Source organism: Melanaphis sacchari, unplaced genomic scaffold (assembly GCF_002803265.2).
Source record: "Melanaphis sacchari strain LSU unplaced genomic scaffold, SCAv2.0 Contig23_pilon_pilon, whole genome shotgun sequence".
NCBI classification, from domain to species: Eukaryota; Metazoa; Arthropoda; class Insecta; order Hemiptera; family Aphididae; genus Melanaphis; species Melanaphis sacchari.
The window spans coordinates 2,949,164-2,969,347 of NW_020271114.1; the positions used below are offsets into that span (position 1 = coordinate 2,949,164).

At 26.9% G+C, this 20,184-nt stretch overlaps 3 protein-coding genes across 4 annotated transcripts; 1 reads left to right on the plus strand and 2 right to left on the minus strand.

The window, feature by feature from the left end:
* Positions 1-1,087: 1,087 nt before the first annotated feature.
* On the minus strand, positions 1,088-7,732 carry LOC112594616. Of its 2 annotated transcripts, XM_025339504.1 has the most exons (6): positions 7,694-7,732; positions 6,230-6,272; positions 4,781-4,960; positions 2,468-2,617; positions 1,417-1,844; positions 1,088-1,314 (listed from the first exon to the last, which is right to left on the minus strand). In XM_025339504.1, the coding sequence occupies exons 1-6, from the start codon at positions 7,730-7,732 to the stop codon at positions 1,111-1,113; spliced, it is 1,044 nt and encodes a 347-aa protein (XP_025195289.1). In that variant the 3' UTR covers positions 1,088-1,110. The 2 variants fall into 2 exon arrangements, with proteins under 2 accessions (XP_025195289.1, XP_025195290.1); XM_025339505.1 differs by lacking the exon at positions 7,694-7,732 and having other exon boundaries at positions 6,206-6,272.
* A 472-nt stretch (positions 7,733-8,204) lies between these two features.
* Positions 8,205-10,472, plus strand: LOC112594618 (polynucleotide 5'-hydroxyl-kinase nol9). Its single transcript, XM_025339507.1, has 8 exons — positions 8,205-8,722; positions 8,779-8,961; positions 9,021-9,237; positions 9,341-9,480; positions 9,565-9,763; positions 9,822-9,923; positions 9,980-10,119; positions 10,191-10,472. Exons 1-8 carry the CDS (start codon positions 8,407-8,409, stop codon positions 10,403-10,405), a joined length of 1,512 nt encoding a protein of 503 aa, XP_025195292.1. The 5' UTR covers positions 8,205-8,406; the 3' UTR covers positions 10,406-10,472.
* A 55-nt stretch (positions 10,473-10,527) lies between these two features.
* LOC112594617 (neuralized-like protein 4) lies at positions 10,528-16,629 on the minus strand. The gene is made up of 18 exons (XM_025339506.1): positions 16,465-16,629; positions 16,194-16,394; positions 15,903-16,131; positions 15,075-15,162; positions 14,569-15,021; positions 14,303-14,505; positions 13,838-14,249; positions 13,504-13,775; positions 13,279-13,445; positions 12,619-12,761; positions 12,451-12,544; positions 12,246-12,392; positions 11,995-12,159; positions 11,748-11,927; positions 11,231-11,684; positions 10,941-11,165; positions 10,798-10,873; positions 10,528-10,735 (listed from the first exon to the last, which is right to left on the minus strand). Exons 1-18 carry the CDS (start codon positions 16,627-16,629, stop codon positions 10,528-10,530), a joined length of 3,882 nt encoding a protein of 1,293 aa, XP_025195291.1.
* Positions 16,630-20,184: the final 3,555 nt, after the last annotated feature.

Genomic DNA, 20,184 nt, shown 5'->3' on the forward strand with positions numbered 1-20,184 from the left:
ATCGCGGAAGATTGTAACATATCGGTTGGTTCATGTCATGAAATCCTGGTCGAAAAACTTGGAATGCACCGTGTTGCAGCAAAATTTGTCCCTCGGTTGATGTCGCAAGATCAAAAAGACAACCGCGTAACAATCTGTCAAGAATTGTTAGATCGCGCTAACGATGATGACATGTTCATGAAGCAAATTATAACGGGTGATGAGACATGGGTCTATGGCTATGATGTTGAGACAAAAGTCCAATCATCACAGTGGGTTGGTAAATTTTCTCCAAGACCAAAAAAAGCTCGTCAGGTTAGATCAAACGTCAAAGTCATGTTAACAGTTTTTTTCGACAACGTAGGAGTTATTCATCACGAATTTCTACCTGCAGGACAAACTGTTAACCGATGGTACTATCTAGAAGTATTAAAACGTCTTCGAGAAAAAGTGCGGAGGAAAAGGCCTGAAGTGTGGAAAAAAAACTCATGGTTTCTTCATCACGACAATGCTCCGGCTCACACTTCCCTGTTAATTCGTGATTTTTGCGTGAAAAATCACATGACCGTGCTTCCTCATCCACCATATTCTCCCGATTTGGCACCAGCAGACTTTTTTTTATTTCCAAAACTAAAATATCCGTTAAAAGGACTAAGATTTTCTACGATAGACGAAATAAAAGAAAATTCGCTAACAGAGTTACGAGCAATTCCAGAAACCGCTTTCAAGGATTGCTTTCAACAATGGAAACGTCGTTGGCAAAAGTGTATTAACCAAGAGGGAGAATACTTCGAGGGTGATAAGTCTCAATAGCTTGTAAGTAAGCACCATAAATAAAAAATTGAAAAATTCGGGAACTTTTTGAACAGACCTCGTATATTATAATACTTGCTGATCTTAACTTAAAATAAATATTCAATACATTGTACACTTTTAACCAAATAATTGTGGAATTGATTAGCCATAATATTTTAGTTTTTTTAAGAAGCTTTTACTTCATTTTGGGAACAGTAAAAAAGCGAATCAACTTATTTCAAAATCTAAATGGGTGTTTTTGAACTAACTTTGGAAGGAATCATTTTTAATGAGAAAATAATTTATCATTGAAAAAATACATTTGATAGAAAATCATTATTGATTCTTGCTGGAGCGTAACATATCTACAGCATAATCCCTCCATTTTTTTATAACAGCAATTTCTTTTTCTGTTGCACCAATTTGTTGTTGAATATACTTGAATGCAGTATCTAAAGCCAAAGCACCACGCTGATGATCAACTCGTTGGACAATCAAATCATGCATATTTAGCTTCTTTCTAGTTTCATTGAAATTATTCTACATAAAAATTGAAAAAAAAATACAAAATTATAAAATGGTTTTTAATAATTTATATTATAATTACAATTCACAATATATAAAATATATTGTAAAATTTACTTTAGATTGAGTGTTAACAACTATAACTTGAGACATGGTTTTTTTGTTAATTTTTTTTGGTAATTCTTTTTCAATATGTTTGGTTGTTTCATTAATAGTAATAGGAAGCTTAGACATGCCAGTTTTCTCATCTTCATTGTCACTGTTTATAGATATTCGAGGTCTTTTTCTTTTACCATCAACTGTTTCATTAACATTGATAATACTTTGTTTTGATACATCAGAATTAATACAAATTTTAGGATGGATTTTTTGTAAAGGTTTTATAGCAATATCTTTTTTATTTATCAGTGTGCTATTTTTAGTATTAATAGTTTCTATTGATGAGAAACATATTTTTGGTTTTACTTTGTCTGACACTGAAGATATATCCTCATCATACTTTTCCGATTTAGATACATTTAATTCAGGTAAACAATTTTTATGTTCTGAAATAAAAATGTATGTTATTAATTCATTTAATTTTTATAATTAAATAATTAAGTTATTTTTATAACAAAATCAGTTATTTAAGAACTGTAATTTTTTTTTTTATTATTATTTTTTATTCAGATTGGTACTTTTAATTCAAGTATAGTATGACATTTTTATTTTTTTGATATTGAAATATTAATGTAGTCTTTAGTGATTACACTAATCACAAAATAATTGCTGTAATATAATGATTTGTATTAGTATTTTATTACTTATTTAAAACTATCAGTAAAACAAGCAAAGAACCAAAGATAAGATAAATATGCCAAAGGATAAAAATAAATATTTATTTATAATTTTAAAAATAATAAAATTTAAATTTAAACTACTACTATAATCATAAAAAATTATAAAAAAGTAGTGTGAAATGTATTATTATAATAAAACAAACAATTCAAAACAATTTAATTTTTTATATTTTTTTCAACCGACTTTCCCACCAAAAAAAAAAAAAATCCTAGATACATCAATACTCCATTGCTTATCATTTATTCCTATACTTACACTAGATAACCTACAGATAAAGTCAAGTTTAAAATATAAAAAATGAACTATTAAAATATATAGATAATCATACTTTCTCGATTAGATTTTTTTATATTTCCATCATCAACACTTAAATTGATATCTTCTTTTATTTCATCATCATTAGTTGCACATACTAAAATGTTATTACTTTCATTTTTTCCATTAGCTGTTATACTTTCCTCAGATGTTTGAAAATTATCTGAAAAATAAAAATATCATTACTATTTAATCCAATTTTGCATGGATATACAATATACATAAATCTAAATGAAACTGGTAGAAACTTTTTTAATAAGTGTACTTAATACATTTCTAAATTAAATTAACTAAAAAACTAATAATAATTAAATAGTCATTAGAAGTATAAACTACTATTTAATACAGTTGACAATATTAATTGGTTCAATCTACTGATCGATATTTTAAACTTTAACATGACTTCTAAGTAAAAATATTATTTTACTTATCTATAGTTATATTCAAAACTTGTTAATACCTATTGTCCATAGTAGTTGATTATTAAAAAAAATTAATAAATTGCTTTTTATAAGAATTATTATTTGAATAATAAATTTAAAATTAACAATATTAATAATATTGATTAATAATATTAATTAATAATATTAATAATATTATTGAAACATTTTTATGTCAATTCTTATGACTTAATTGTTTAATAATAACATTTTCCAACAATAAAAACTTGTAATAAATTACAATTGTTATTACATTGACAACTATAAATCAGCCAAACTTGTTTTAATAACATGTCCGATCATTATATTTTTATTATTTTTAAAGTATAAATATAATTAAATAATAACAGTAGAAATGGTATATAATGTATTTCTATCGATAATAAGATAATTCCTACTGGTATATGTAGATATGTTACGGGTAAAGTAGACTATCGGACAATGTAAATATTTCCCAGACATTATGGTACTGCACAATTACAATGAGCAATGTAGGCAAAATTATACTTTGAGTAGACTGTATAGAATTGTCTTAGTCAGGTTGGACAATGAAAATCAATTCGCTTGAATTATTAAATTTACAACCTACTCTATTCTTACAGCAGTTATTTTATTTATTTTATTATCTATTTTTCCTTTAATCAATGTTTCATCAACCTAATAATGATTTTCAGTATTCATAGATGTTATAGCCACTTCTAAATTTCCTTTAGTTTTTAATTTATTAATTATTAATATAGGACGTACTGATAATTGTAATCCAATTTTTGCACTACATCCAAATATTGCTTCTATACTCTCACACCAATTACTTTATAAAATAAAAATCTAAAAGTGCGTATATAATTTCAAAAATATAATATATGCCAATTTTACTGTAACATAGTACCTATCCTACTCTTCCCTAACTGTTTAACACATTTAAAAAATATATATATTCAAATAGAAAGTTTTATTCATAGCTTAAGTTACAATACCTAATTAAGTACGGGCAAAGTAACTTGGACCGGCCAAAGCACAACCCTACATGACAAAAATAGTATTTTTAATATATTGCCCAAAAACACTGAGCAAAGTATACATTGCCCAATAGTATACTTTCCCGTAACAGATATATCATTGAAGGGATAAAATATTGTAGAGAGGTTGTTTGATGTCTAAGCCATGTGTAGTAACAAAAGTTGTCTTAAATTGCTGCTTGATTTATACTAAAATAAATGGTATTTTGGTACTTGTTTGTTAACGCCCCGCCAGTGCGCCGCATAAAATTTATCGCCCCGCCACTCTTGTTTGTTATCGCCCCGCCAATTAAATAAAATAAACAAAATAATAAATAAATATAAAATATGTAATTTATGTATTATTAATAATAAAAAATTTAAAAATAAATGAATAAATATATGTTTATAAATTTAAAAAAATATGTATAAATGGATTAGTAAATAAATAATATAATTATAATTATAGTGGAGGCCAGAACTCGGATATATCTTTTAAAATGGTTTCAAATGCGTCTTGTTTTCCGAGACGTGTTCTCCACATAAATTCTGCTAAATATGATTCCAAAAAATTTCCAAAAAAAAGCCAGCAGCGTACTAATATGGTTTAATATAAAATGTACAATAGTTTTTCCATTTCCCAAAATAGATCATCCACCACGAGCTAAATACGATAATTGTAGGTATAATAACGGCACACTATATGGCGGAGCGATAACAAACAAGAGTGGCGGGGCGATAAATTTTATGCGGCGTACTGGCGGGGCGTTAACAAACAAGTACCGGTATTTTATATACTCATATAGTTATTAGGTTGTATAACTTGGCCAAAACAATAAAAATTCAAAAATATAAAACAAATAATAATTTCTAAGTTATTTAAATTACCTGATAAAATTTGTTTTGTTGTACTAACAGTTACTTGTTGCAATTTTTTGATAATTGTTGACAACCACTTCACAAAAACAGTTGTATTACTCTCCATCACAAAATCAATACTTTTAGCTAACTCGCAACTAGATTTTTTAGTAGTGACTAACAGCATAATATAATCAATTATCTCATCGCCTAAAACATTAAAAAAAATTATTTAAAACGCCTAATCTAAAAACATAAATAAATAATATAAATAATGTATACATTTTCTGACAAATTAAAAATTAAAAGTTGAAAGCTAATAACAGAAAAAAATATTTAATACATTACAAAAATAAAATAAATTAAAATTTAAGGGACCATAAGAGTTCATAACTAATTCATTAAATTTTGAAACATTTTACACAAAATGGTATTAGACTATTACAAATTTAGTACTTTATAATTAAGATTATATAGGTAGTTTGTAATATATTCAATATTACAAGTAAATGGAAAATTTCTCCTCTTGCTATTTCTGGTGTGCCTAGTAAGACATTTCTCTCCATTAATATTAAAAACTTATTAACATGTAAAATATTTTATTTTATTATTTTTTTTTTTTTTTTGTCAAACGTCTCATTTTATCAAGCATTTTATTTAAGATAAAATAAATGTTTATAAATATATTAAATAATAGGTGTATACTTCTGTTCATTGTATATTTGAAACAGTAAAAAGTAATATTAAAAATATATGAATAAAGGCTTAAAAAGTATGTTTATAAGAACAAAACAATCAGAAATTAAATATATTTTTTTTAAATATAACAGTTTTATGTTGGAACATATTTTTTGTTAATTATTAGGTAATCATATTTTATTTAGAAAATAATTTGATTGTTATTTTTATTTTAAGTTATATTTTTCCTTAATTTATTTTAAACAATACTAAATGTTTGTTATTTATTATAATAATAATACATTTTATTGTATCAAATAGATATCAAGTATTTTGTTGAATTATACCTAATACAGTAATTTATCAGATTACAAAAAAAATTTTTAATAATTATGATTATAATAATACTCATTTAAACATTAATTATTATTTTTTTCATTATTTCAAATAGACAATAATCAGAAATATATATCTATAATTAAATATATTTATGAAAATATTTGGAAATTAAATCTGTCTTAGAAATGAAAAATTAGATAAATAATAATAACATTTGCATCTTCAAATTTTTTTTTTTTTTTTTAATTTTAGAGCAAATGTTCTACTGTACCAAAATTTATATTGTGATATAAAATAATATAAAATATTAATAATTTATTACAATTTTTGATAGTAAATATAACTTTTGATAAATATTAACAAAGAAATGGATTTGTTATTTATTCTAATAATTTCATTAATTTTGAAATATGAAAATATGAATATAAATATAAATACCTTTCAATAATAATTATTACTTACTGCTATTTGCATTCATTTCTTTGAGTTTCGCTCGTATTGCTTCCTATAAAAAATAAATTACATGATAATGTATCAATTTAATTTGAGATTTTTACCAAGATTTAATTTAGGCATAGAATACTACTAGACAAAACTTGTTATTTTTCAATTACTAAAAAGCTTTATTATTTAAAACCAATTTTATGAATTCATATTCAATATATAAATATTTTTAAAGATATCAAACACATATATTTTTTGAATCTGTTCTAATAAATATAAAATGTTAAGATCAAGAGTTTCAAGAAAAATTTGATATACTCTAAAAGAAGTAAATACAAACTCATATCACAGTCTGAATCTGACATGGATCTGTATGTTTCAATAGTATAAGTATTTTGTAACTTCTTAAAATGTTAAATTTGAACAAATATACATTGATACACTTTAATTTCGCCCTTGAAAATCTTTAGTATACCTATCTGTGATATTTTACAAGAAACAGTTTACTAGTCTATTAAGTAATGGCAATATTCCAAATGCGTCATAATTTAAAATTTTCCCTTTGCGTACCAAGTATTATTAACAAATTATATTTATTAGCACGAGTACAGTACTAAGTGTCTACATGCGAGAAAATTTCATACATCGAAGAGAATATAAATCAATTTTAAAATAATAAAATATTAAGACTAGATTTTGTCAAAAGAATGGCATTTAAACCACAGATAAACCAAGAAAAAAAGGGATCAGTCAAATGTGTGGTTTACCAATAAATTGCTGGTCCAATGTGTGATTAACTATTAAATATATATTATATTCATACTGCAAAAGTATTTTTTAAATCTGATAAAAAATATCAAATATTTGAGTTTGTACTGAGTGGTATGACCGCCCCCATTCTTTTTTAATTTGGCGGTCTAATAGTGAAGATGCACCATTAACTTTAATATTACACTTAGACTTGACTAACTTCCATAACGACTCTATTATTTGAGTATGAGCTCCAGTATTTGGATCCACAAAATTTTCAGTATGATTTACAGTTTAAATGACAGAAATGAACGTTAAATGGTAACTGAATGTTTAAATAATGTATTTTAAAAATACAATACAGTTGTAAAATCCATATATCGATAATTATTTAGGTATAGCACTATAGAGTAAAATATAGATATGTTTTCAGTAGATCATACATTCTACCTATAACGCTTTATCATAGATAGCAATTTATCGGTAGATCACTCATTGGACCAGTCACGAGTGTAAACTAAAATAAAATATATTATCATAAATAAAAATCAAGAAATATCAGAGGTGTAAGCCAGTTCATCTCCTTGTGGTGCACCCTGGGCAACTCCAAATGAACTAGGACACACTAGGGCTATATCAAAAATATGACTTTTTCTTGGAACGCACTTAGGAACTCCCTAAGTAATACTTCATAATAAGAAAATTAAAATTATTATAACACGGAAAACTTACTTTTACTTTTATAATAACTTCGTTGCATAAATTGTCCATGATAATAATTATTTTTAGTTTTAAATAGTGACAAAAAATGAAAAGGTCCAGTATTTACACATTATGGATGTAAATAAAAAATCGTTTTATCTTCAACAGTCAGTAAACTCCCATGTAGCTATAATTCATTAAAGCAAAATAAACACGGCTTATTCCTTGACAACTTATCAAATGTTACACAATAAACACGTTTAATAGGCTTATAGTAGCTAATTATAAAATATAAAGTAGACCGCAATTAGATTGTTTACTTATGGACATTTCGGATTTCGGAGCCACAAAGTATAATCTGTGTAAAATTTGTGTTCAAGTTTTAAGATAATATTCAAGTTAAGCAACTTACACAGCCTTTGACAAATAGTACTTTATGATAACAGGTGTAATCAACCCATAGATTATAGAGTAATCTGATACAAACCATAATATTATAATATATAGGTACTATTGATATTTAACGGCACGAGTCATGTTACATGAAAATTGTATTTAATGATAATGTGTTAATTGTATTTTGAATTCGTGATAATATCGTGGTTATACTTAGTACTCACTATTTAGTATTTAGTAGTTTATACTGTTTATAGTTATCAGTGACTTATTATTGTTCATAGTTTACTTAGTTAAGTATATTTGCCAAGTTATTACTAATTAGGTTGAACGATTAAGAAATTAAAATGAAAGAAATATTTCAATTACCTGATACTTTGCCCATATTTTATGAATCCAATTCATCTGAAAAAGTCTTAATCGAGTTCAACGGCGATGACATTTTGTACATTATCGGAACTGTCGATGTTAGTGTTTTAGAAGGAAAGATAGAAACATGGGGTTACACAATGACCGTGGACACTCCAAAAACTGTATTGTACTCTTTGGGATTACACGGATTGATTTCTATTTCATCGGCCAACAGGCAGAAAGCAGTTATTGTACTTGAAAAGAGCAGTCAAACCAGCAAATGGAAAACATTTATGAATAAATATGTTCCCAGTATGTTGAAAATTAAAATTAAAATTAATAGTATTAACCTTTCAATTATTTTTTAGATTTTAACATGTTTAACTCAAACGGAACTAGATTGACTCCACCTAAACTTTTACTAGAACTAGAAGAACGATTAGATTGTTGGTTTGATTTGAGCAAAACTCCAATGTCAAACCAAAGACTTATAATCGATGAACAAAGTCAAGCTTTCTGTGATGAACTTCTCAATCGTCCTATTAATTTAGGTTGGTTTTATGCTCTAATATTCAACCTTATTCATAATTCATTTTTATTTTGATAACAGGACCAATTAAAGTTTTGTTGGCGGGATACAAGAATTCTGGAAAATCGACAATGATGTGTTATTTCATAAACAAATGTCTTAGCAAATGGAACAGAATATTAGTATTGGACTTCGATATTGGACAAAGTGAATTTTCCATACCTGGATGTATTTCAGCATTTGTTATTGATAAACCACTGCTTGGGCCAAATTATACACATTTAATGCAACCCTTAAAGTAATTTTAATTATTGCTGAATTGGTTTAACTTAATGAACCTTTCAATAAAAATTATTTAAATTGTACTCTAAAGAAAAATTATAAAAAATGTATGGTTATAGATCATATTTTTTTGAAAGCAATGATGTTATGACCAATGTACCACTTTACAATGAAATTGTTAAAAAAATTGTCAACGATACCAAAACAAATGATTTGCAACAAATGCCATGTTTTATAAATACCATGGGATTTGTTGAAGGTAGAATTTAAATTTAAATTATAATATGAAAAAAAAACATGGATAAAAAGTTAAATGATTTTTTTTTTTTTTATTTACTTTTAGGAGCAGGCCTCAAAATCTTACATAATATTGTATCTAAAACTAAACCATCTGATGTAGTACAGCTTAAGTTCAATGATTATCAAGATTTAAATTTGCATTCAGAAATTATAAATGACAGTACAAGATCTTCTTTGTCATACAATCTTTGGTATTTTACGTCTACTGTTAAAAATAAATTTGCTAAGGCACCTTATTTACCGTAAGTATTACGTAATGAAAATTTCTTTTTTAAATTGTTCTAACATTTGTCCTTTTAGAAATGTTAACAAGAACATTAAACAACAATTGATTACGGCATCATACTTCAGTAAATGTTTGGAAAGTACAGATATTTATTTTAATGATATAATCCCTTATAGGTATTAATTATTTTGACTTAAATAATAAACATATTATAATAACATTTAATTTACAGAATTAACATCCGTAATATAAATGTCCAAATTAAGGATGTTGATGAATTAACTCAAGATGAATCCTTAGATATAATAAATGCTAATGTCATTGCTCTGTGTGTGGTCAACCATACAAACTTATGCGAATGTGTTGGATTTGGTGTGTATTTTATGTTATTATAGATTTCAATAATGAACAAAAGTTGAATATAATTATTTAATTTATTTTAGGTGTTGTTCGTAGTGTAAATAAATCTACAGGTGATATATTTATAACTACTCCTGTAACACCAGATATATTAAAACACGTCAATCAGTTCAGACTTGGTAATGTTAATTTGCCGTACACATTTTATACAGAAGGTACACAAAATCCAAAATATGTTAGTATAAAACAGAACAACATATTAAATGAGAATGTTACCAGACATTTTAAAGTGATGTAATGAGTGTTTTAATAATAATTGTTCCTTATAAACATTGAAAAAAAAAATAAAAAATAATAAAAATAAATGAGATCAAAGTCTTTAAGTTCATTAAACCTATTCAATATTTTTTCTAATTTAAGTTAATTTATATCTCTATCAAATCTAAAATAAAGAGCTGTGAGTATTGTTTTGGTGCCAATTTTTGGAATTACTAGTGATGAAATCTGATGACAATCAGTTCTGCTTGTTTTTGGCAACAATTCACCAATTTCAAATGAACCTTGTTCAATCATCAACTCAAAAGCTGCATGGCACTTATACTGGTTATTGGTTTCAAGATCATAATATCTGATAAAACAAACAATGATTACAATAACTTTTCACAGCAGTTATAGAAAATATTGACTTACCCAAAAGGTTTTATATTTTGACAACATACTGTACGTTTCAAGTATGGGTAAAGTATAATGTCCTCAGGATCAGTATCTGTTAAAAACATTATAAAATATAAATATTAAAATTAACTTTCAAAAATTTTTGAAACAAGTCTTACCTAGAACAGTTAAAGTTCCATTATCCAAACAGTTACGAATCATGTCAAATGAACTTCCTATATATGCTGATCGCCATTTATCCAAAAGTAAATTATTGAATTTTGGATGTTTTCGGAGTAAAAATTTGCACCAACCCGTTTCAATAGATAATTTATTTTCATCACATGTGTACAAATTACATCCTTCACAATAGCATGTATGACCTTTTTCTAAGAAAAATACATCTGAAAAAATTAATAGTAAAATTCATTCTCAAACTCTTCTTTCTCGCTATTAAGTTTAAACTAACCTGGAATACTAAGATAAGTTCTAATTTTTAATGATAAATTAAAATATTGACAATGTTTGAGACGAATAGATTTTAATATTTCATTTTGTCTTCTTTCTCTTGTATCTGGAGTATAATAACCAGATGTTTTTCCTGCACGAATTTTTGACATACTTAGTGTAGACGTACTTGCTTCCTCGTCTATCCATCCAGCCAGTTCAGCTGAACGAGATCTAACATCATGGCCGCTTGCTACCAAAACATTTTCATTTGTCTTATCTGTTTTCATCCAAGTTAAATCCGCCAATTCGGTTTCTTCGCATACTGGACTTTGTTTTTCATCACCTTCAAAGTCAGCTTTCTCTTCAGATGGTATTGGTTGACTAGAGTCCTCCGGTAATAAGTCACATTCCAAAGGCATATTTGGGACAGGATCAACAGGCGACAAATCAATAAAGGGATTTACAATGGATACCTAAGTAGGTTGATACAATTTTTTAGTAAAATTTAAAGCAATAAATAATAATATGTATGTTACCTGTTCACACTGCCCATACAAGTCAACAATACCATAACAATCGGCTGGAATGTTAGATGCAGCTATTCCAAAATCAATACGATTAACAAACAATTTTAAACAATTTTCTCCATCAATCATAATTCCAATGATATCTCCTGGTAAACAATAATTCAAATCTGGGCCGTAATTACTTTTAATCTAATAACAAATAAATACATATATACATATATACTTAAAAAATTATAGTTATGTAGAAGATAATTACTTTAAGGCCATCAAAATAAACAGAATCGCCAGAAATTATCCATGTACTATCATATCCTTTTAAAGATAATGCTGTTGCTGGTGCAGAATTATTTGTACATGTTATCTTGGATACGCCTATCATTAATGATGACTCCCACTTTTTATTTAATGCTTGAATTTCGACCTGTAAACCAATATCAATCATAACATTTAATAATATAATTAATCAATTATTATTATAAATATTTGGAAATTTAAAAATATGCATACTTGGAATATAGAGTTTGGTAGTAAAATATCTGGTGTCATTGTTAACCCGTAATTATAACTTTCTATTCTGGTTGCTGTACGGCCATCACGTGATAAACGTACATTGCGACCTCGCCAATCATTAAATTTCATTAATTTAAATGTAGACTGTAAACAATTACAAAATATTTTATTTTTTTAATATTAATATTTTATACAATTTTACCTCATCTATAAAATAACTGATTTCTGATGAACAGCATTCACTCATATCTTCGTCTAAGACAGTCATTCTTTTCAGAACATTGATTGTAGTGTCTCTAAAATTAAACAGTTAATTAAAAATATATACAACACTAATTTAGATTTAAATTTTAGAGAATTTAATTCTCACACTTTAACTGATTCAGATATGTCTGACGTATTTTCACTACACTGCGAAGAAATCATTTGCACATTTGTCTTAGAATCTTGATCCGTATGTATTACTTTAGCCGAAGTATGACAACCGTACAAATCAATTACACCATAAATAACCTAATATCAAGTTTATATAATTATATTTATTATTAAGATATATACATAAAGTACACTAAACTTTCATTGTGTCAATCTCAAGAGGAACAGAAAAAAGTTTGAGATAAATAAAAATTCAAAGTATGGAGTCTTATTGTAATAATAGTTTCAGGAGATTTCAATTTAGTTTAAGATAATAAAAAAAATAATATATCAACATTTGTCATAATAAGAATCTATTGTACTTGACTCATGATATTAAATAAAAATTCTCAGTGAATTATGCATGGTAAAAGAATATTTGAAAGGTTATTTTTGATACTTTAAGGAATGATGGATAGGGCAGCTATACTTTTATTAAAGTAGGAATTATTTGAGGGCGAGTTCACATAATCAGTGGGTGGTCATATAGATAAGAAGTGTAAAAAAATATTTGTCTCTATCAATTTTTAAAATAATCATACAATTTCTATAGAACACTCGCTTATCTTAGGGAATATTACAGTACCAAAATTAGTATAAAAACTTTAAAAGTTACCTCAGGTACATTATATACAGCAGTTCCTTGATCATACCCATTTACAAACAAATGTAATGTTCGATCTGCTGTATACTTAATACCAACTCTATCACCTTCTCTCAGTCTATCTAAACTTGGACAATAGTTGTTCATGATTAATGATTGATTGTACCATACTTGGTTACCTAGAAAAAATTCATTATTTTAATTTTGTAATTAAAACAATACAATTAATTGACATACCAGAAAAATACCACACATCTTCTTTCATATTTAAATCTTTGATACTAGATGGCAATGGAGTTTCTGGCAGAGAACTAACAACACCAATTCGCATACTTCCTGCATAATTTGTATTACATTTTACTATTAATATTTGAAATAATTCATTGGGCTGCATCTTATTATCACATATTAAGAGGCCCCCTTTGAAAGATTTTACTCGAATGGCTGTCCTATTATCTTCGATTAATTTTATGTTCTCTCCATACAGGTATTCAGCTAAATTAATATCTCTAAAATATAAAACATAAAATCAACATTACTTATTATAAATATTATAGATAATTCATCATACTTTTGTCCTTTAACTCCAGTTTCAGTCTGAACTGATATTGCATCATCCTGTGAGCAACAACTTGTGTCTGAATCAGTATCATCACATCTAATTTCTGGTGGACTTTGAATAGTAACTTGAGTGCATCGACCATATATATCAATCACTGGATATAAATTTGGTGGTACATTAGTACAAGCTACCCCTTGATCATTTCCATCCAAAAAATAATTCAAACAACCATTGTTATGTCTCATTACACCAACAACCGAACCAACTTTAACTTTGTCCAAATCCAGTGAATAATTATATTTAATTGCTAAACCATCTTTCATTACTGTACACCCGGATAAAACCCAAGTGTCATGATCTAAATCTGTCATAGTATTTGGTAGATCAGCAGATAAGATGTTTGGAAGAATGGTAGTAACACCTAAAAAACATTTTATATTATCTATTTTTTCAATAATATACTAATATACTTACCAACTTCTATTGAGCCTGACCATCTATCATTAAGTTTATCCACACTAACAGAAAATAATTCACCATCTTGCAACATTTGATTGACTAGAACAATTGACTGACTAAATTCATATTCACAATACAACCTGTCAGCTGTACGACCACGTGACCCAGGAACTATACGTGCATTTTTTCCATGATTAGGAAAGAATCTTACATTATTTCTATGATATTCAATAAAAATAATTAATATGGATTATTGATATAGTTTATAAAATACTACATACTTGTATGGAGAAATTTGATCAACATTATCACGACATAAAGTAATTTGTGCTGCCTGTCCATATAAATCAACAACACCGTATACTCCTGCTGGTATATTTTTAGCAGCTTCTCCTTGGTCTATGCCATTTACATAAAAGTATAAAGAGCCATTTGATTTGACCATAGCACCAACACGATCTCCTACCCTTAATGTATCTAAATTCACTCCATATTGATTGATAACAGTAATGCCATTATGCATTATTCCTACACCAGTCATCATCCAAGTACCAGAATGTACATTTGTCATAGTTAAAGGATAGTCAATATCTCCTGGACTATGTGTTGTTACACCAATTTCTATTGATCCTGCCCATTTAGTGACTAAACGATCCAAACGTACTTCAAATAATTCATTTAAACGCAGTGGTCGTTTGGTTAACACAACACCATTATTAAAATCATCTAATGCGCTAAAATTAAAATAATTAATGAATGAGCTCATTAATAGTCATAAACTTCTTACTTTGGTCTGTAAGCTACAGTATTATTATTAATGACTAGAGTATGTGCACCACACATTGGATGGAATTCAAGTAAATCTTCATTAACTACTGAAACAAAATAAACACAAATTTAATGTTAACTAAAACCAAATATGATATGTCTAATCAATAAGGTGCCATTTTCTCAACCTTTACTTTAATCCAAAAGTATTATTTTCAAAAAAATTTTAAAAATAAATTACCACATACAGAGGTGAACAAGTTTGAATTGTTTTAACATCAATACCCATAAACATTCAGTTTAAAAATAATAAGACAGGAATTTTGACCATAGGTGTGCACAGACATTTATTGCAGGGTGGTCCAAGCCAATAATGATTAAAATACTTGAACTTTAAAGAAAAAAAACAATTAAAATGTATCATACTTTGATTTACCTACTCATTATCGCCCACTATTGAAAGCATAAAATACGTAATCACAATTTATAATCATTCATATAATAAAAACTAACACATTTTTTTTTTTTTTTATTAAAAAATAAATATATTAATTATACACCATTTTAAAATTTCAATAAATACAATGCAATCTTTAATGATAATATTGTATTATGATATTTGTATTTAATTTATTATTATTTATTTATTATCATTGAGTAATAAGTATCAATTTTACTTTTAACTTTTTAATGTTCTATGATTTAAAAAATTAAACACTTATGACCGCTTGTAATCCCCCTTTGAGCATGTCTATGATTTTGACTATATCATCATTTTTAGCATAAAAAATATAATAGATTATAGATAAAAAATTATGCTTAATTTATTCTAATTAAATAAACTTGCTTTGATTTTCATTGGATAAGGTTAATGAATTGCTTAGCCTTGTTAGCAAATTTTTTTCCTCATTAACATCACGATCAACAATAGTAACTTTAACCGTTCTGCCATACATATCAACTACACCCCATACTTTAGAGGGTAAATTAGAAACTGCTACTCCTTGATCAAGACTATTAATGTAATAATGTAAATCACCATTTCGCTTTCGTATTAAACCAATACGATCACCAACCTTAAACGATATAAAATTTAAAATAAATTAATATTTATTATGTTACACAATATTATAAATACTTTCAAATCATCTAGATTAAAATTTCCATATTCTCGTCTAATTCCTTTTCCATTGGCCAATATACCACGACCTGACATCATTGAAGTACCAGTCCTCAAATTAGTCATTGTAGATGGTATTGGAATAGCTCCTGGATCGTGAATAGTAACACCCACTTCAACACTACCGCTCCACTTGTCTACTAATTTATCAATGCGAATCTAAAACCCAAATAATCAAGCTTGTAAACGTACATACTACATTTGGGCTTAACATAATATTTATCTTTACCTCAAATAGCTCATCGTCAAATAAATTTCGATTCGTCATGACAACACCATTATTAAACTCATCAAATGCTCGCAGCCGCTTGGCTGATCTATTATTTGGTGATAGCTTCACTAACGTGCCACACCGCACATGAAACCTCAAACGGTCGTCCGAGTCAGATTGCATTTTGATTTCTAACACCGACTATCACATAAAACCGTTACAAGGCATTAAACTGACTTTTTTCAGATTTAATTCCTCAAACCAAATGTTCAACCAGTAATTATAGTGTAGGATTACATGACGTATAATTTATAGACGAATCTATCTCGTCATTCATCCATAATTGAATGAAAAAATAAGGACTGTACATTTGTCTGAAAATTGTGGAATATAGTCAATATTGAAATTATTGATTGTAAATCAGTATTCGGAGGAAAACTGGAAAAAACGAGATGAAAGCTGAAATTTTTCAGTTGAAAATATAGTCTGGGCGTCTAGCATTAACACTTTTATCACTCATCATAGGCAAGCGATAAGAGCACAGAATAAATTTAAAAGATTAAAATTATTATAATGTAAACCGTGATAAGAGTACAGGGTATGATTGGTGATAACAGCAATAACTGACTAAAGTGATATAAGTATTTGCAATACGCACGTCGTTCTTTTCTCCTGAAGTCCTGACCGCAGTTTTCATCATTATTATTCAATATTTATTGCTTTTTAGTATCTGACTTCTGTCAAATGTCAATGATTAAAAATATCATTAATTATTAATGTATACTTTAATCATATTTCTAACCGTTCAGTTGTTCGCAAAATCCTCACACTAAATTGATTGTCATGACGCCATGTTCACCAAGAAAACCATAAGTCGATTAATAAACATTAATTTTGTTCCTATGTTTAATTATTGTTGATTTAGCGATATTTTGTTACAAATAATTCAATAATAGCTATAAACCACTAAAGGTATACCGTCTTACTTTAATAATCTTATACTACTTTAACAAAGTCCTATAAAAATTAAATCAGCGTTTTCTCTCTTTATTTTGAATATTTTTTTATCCAAACCTTCAAAATTGACGATTTAAGAGTGGTGATGCAATCAGAATTCATCTCTTGAACTTTATTTCGAAGTTATAGTCATTTGAAATTCATCAATTTGGTATATATTACTTGTGATAGTAATATACGATATACTTATCATTATTGCAACCAAAACTAATAGTCGTAACATTAAATTAAATAACTTAAGTTTACGTACTCATCCAACTCTTTCTCCTAGAAAGGGACGAGAAGACCTGAAGGCCGATCCTTAAACCAAGAAATCCATAGGATATACATTTTTAAATGGTATTATAATTTCCCTCTAACTTTAAACACGCTATCAATTGCCTATCGTAATCCTCCTTATCCATAAGCCAGAAAAACCAGCACCTTCTCTTACAAGTTACAGACCAATCATTTTTCTACCTTCGTTCTCAAAATTATATGAAAGAATTCTATTTCTATTCAATAGAATAAAATCATACGTAAACATCATCTCAAAGCACCAATTTAGTTTCAAAACTCATCACTATATCTATATAAAGTCTACGTGCCAACGAATTTCAGAACTAATTGTACGTGTTTTTGAAAAGAAACTATACACAATGGCTGTCTTTCTAGACTTAATCCTTAATGATAAGGTAGTATCGCGTTCTAGGATTAAAACAGAACTCATTAAATCTTCCTAATATGCTTATACTTAAAACTATCGTCCTCTTCATATAAGATCACATGTTTCAAATCAGAATGGGAAATAGCTTCTTCCAACCTCAACTATTGAGTCCCCAGAGCTCAATACTTCGCTCAACCCTCTTCAAAATCTACTTCCACGATATCCCAACTAGCGATTATTGCAGTTGAAACAACTATAATAACTTAAGATATCTCCTTGGAAAAATCAATTTAAAGTATTGTATGTTTCTAGACAAAAACTAACGTCTAACATGAAAAATTAACTTAAGTAAAAAACTTGCGCAAGGCTATGCGAAAATGAGCACCTTTTGTTTCTTAGTTAACTAGGTACATATTATCATTGAGTATGTATATAGTACTATTTATACTCAATGATATTATCTACACCTTAAACAAAATCATTAATCCTGCTATAAATCTCAATTTTTTGTTTATTAGTTACGTATTATGCTTGCCTAGTGTGTTATTATTAACCAAGTACCATATCTAGGGATGAACACATTTAGTTTATGTTAGTTAAACGTTTAGTTAGTGTATATATTTTTTATAAATTTAAATCTCATATAGGTAGTTGTTAACTTGTTTGTTATGCAGAAATAACAAGCAGTTGTTGCTGTAATTAATTTTAGGAAAATGATTAAAATTACATTATAGAAAAAAATATTTGGTACAATAACAATTATGATTGTTGTTGTCTTCATCATAATAAGCGTTAAAAAACAAATAAATTTTAAATAAAACCATAAAAATATTTTATTGACATTTTTATTGTGATTTGGAGCTACTGCTAATTTAAAAAATGGTTTTTTTACAATTTTTTTTGTTTCATTTCCAAATTCCAATGTAAAAAGACTAACAATGTTTTAACGCTTTCAAATTGAGTGTCTTAATAAACTTGACACACAAATTTTGAAAAATCAATCAGTTAAAAAGTGAACACGAGCATACTAAACTGCATTTTGTCCTATTTATTAATTATTTAAACCATTTTTATTTTTTCGTATTCTTTTTAGATTTATAAAATAGATTTACATTTACCAATTACGATTGTCAATAATTCAAAGAAAATAATGCATAGGTACACAAATAAATAATTATAAACAATTTTATATTATACCTAATATTATTACAATGAATAATGATTAATGAACCTTAAGTCTATAGAGTACAGCCAGTACAAGTTATAATTATTAATGTTGCTAATGAACAATGATTAGTACTTAGTAGCAACCGTCTGATAATTTTATTTTTCTCGTCAGCCAGCAAATCGATAATGGTAATCGACATAAATGGACAAGTGATTAGATAATGAAAAATTGTATATTATCTATGCACTTGTGGCTTAAGATAGTGTGATTAGTGATTAGTGATTACAATTAGTGAAAAGCCAAGAGCATAATAATTGTCTATATAGTTTGGTCTGTACTCTGTATCCGCGTTGACCTTATAACAAATAAATAACAAATATTATTTGTTTGAATAGGTAAACGATATAAAGTTTTTACCACTTTTAGTTTCAATTTGAATAAGTAAAATACATTTATTATTGACTCATATACCATTTTAATTAAAATTATTGAGATATACAGTTATTTGAACAGATATTTCTAATAAATCATTAAATCGGTTGTATAAAATATTTAAATTAAAAGTGTATTATTGCAATGTATATAATAAGTCTACTAGGAATTTTTTTTTTTTTTGTATAATATTAAAATTTTTAACTTATTTAATCTATTAAAATGTATCCTACATAATTTTAAATTTTAATATAAATTAGTATTTACCTATTTGATAATAGAAGTTATTTTTGTCTCTTTATTGGTGGTCTACTATAGAAGTTGAAGCATCAGTCCTATCCTATGAGCCGCATGGTTGGCGGGTTTATTCTCAAAACAAAATAGGAAAACTTCTGCTTTTAGGATGACTCAAATGTTCCTATATAATTTTTCAATATATATATTAAGTAATTAATTAAAAAATATAGTATATTAT

Coding starts and splice junctions, on each gene's coding strand:
- LOC112594616 (XM_025339504.1), bottom strand. CDS start 7,732: ATGGACAATTTATGCAACGAAGTTATTATAAAAGTAAAA. Junction 2,618..4,780: donor AACAAAACAAATTTTATCAG/GTAATTTAAATA, acceptor TTTATTTTTCAG/ATAATTTTCAAACATCTGAG. Junction 1,845..2,467: donor AAAAAAATCTAATCGAGAAA/GTATGATTATCT, acceptor TTTTTATTTCAG/AACATAAAAATTGTTTACCT.
- LOC112594618 (XM_025339507.1), top strand. CDS start 8,407: ATGAAAGAAATATTTCAATTACCTGATACTTTGCCCATATTTTATGAA. Junction 9,924..9,979: donor AATGATATAATCCCTTATAG/GTATTAATTATT, acceptor TTTAATTTACAG/AATTAACATCCGTAATATAA. Junction 10,120..10,190: donor ATGCGAATGTGTTGGATTTG/GTGTGTATTTTA, acceptor AATTTATTTTAG/GTGTTGTTCGTAGTGTAAAT.
- LOC112594617 (XM_025339506.1), bottom strand. CDS start 16,629: ATGCAATCTGACTCGGACGACCGTTTGAGGTTTCATGTGCGGTGTGGC. Junction 12,393..12,450: donor TCAGTTATTTTATAGATGAG/GTAAAATTGTAT, acceptor AATTGTTTACAG/TCTACATTTAAATTAATGAA. Junction 11,928..11,994: donor TTTATTTTGATGGCCTTAAA/GTAATTATCTTC, acceptor ATTTGTTATTAG/ATTAAAAGTAATTACGGCCC.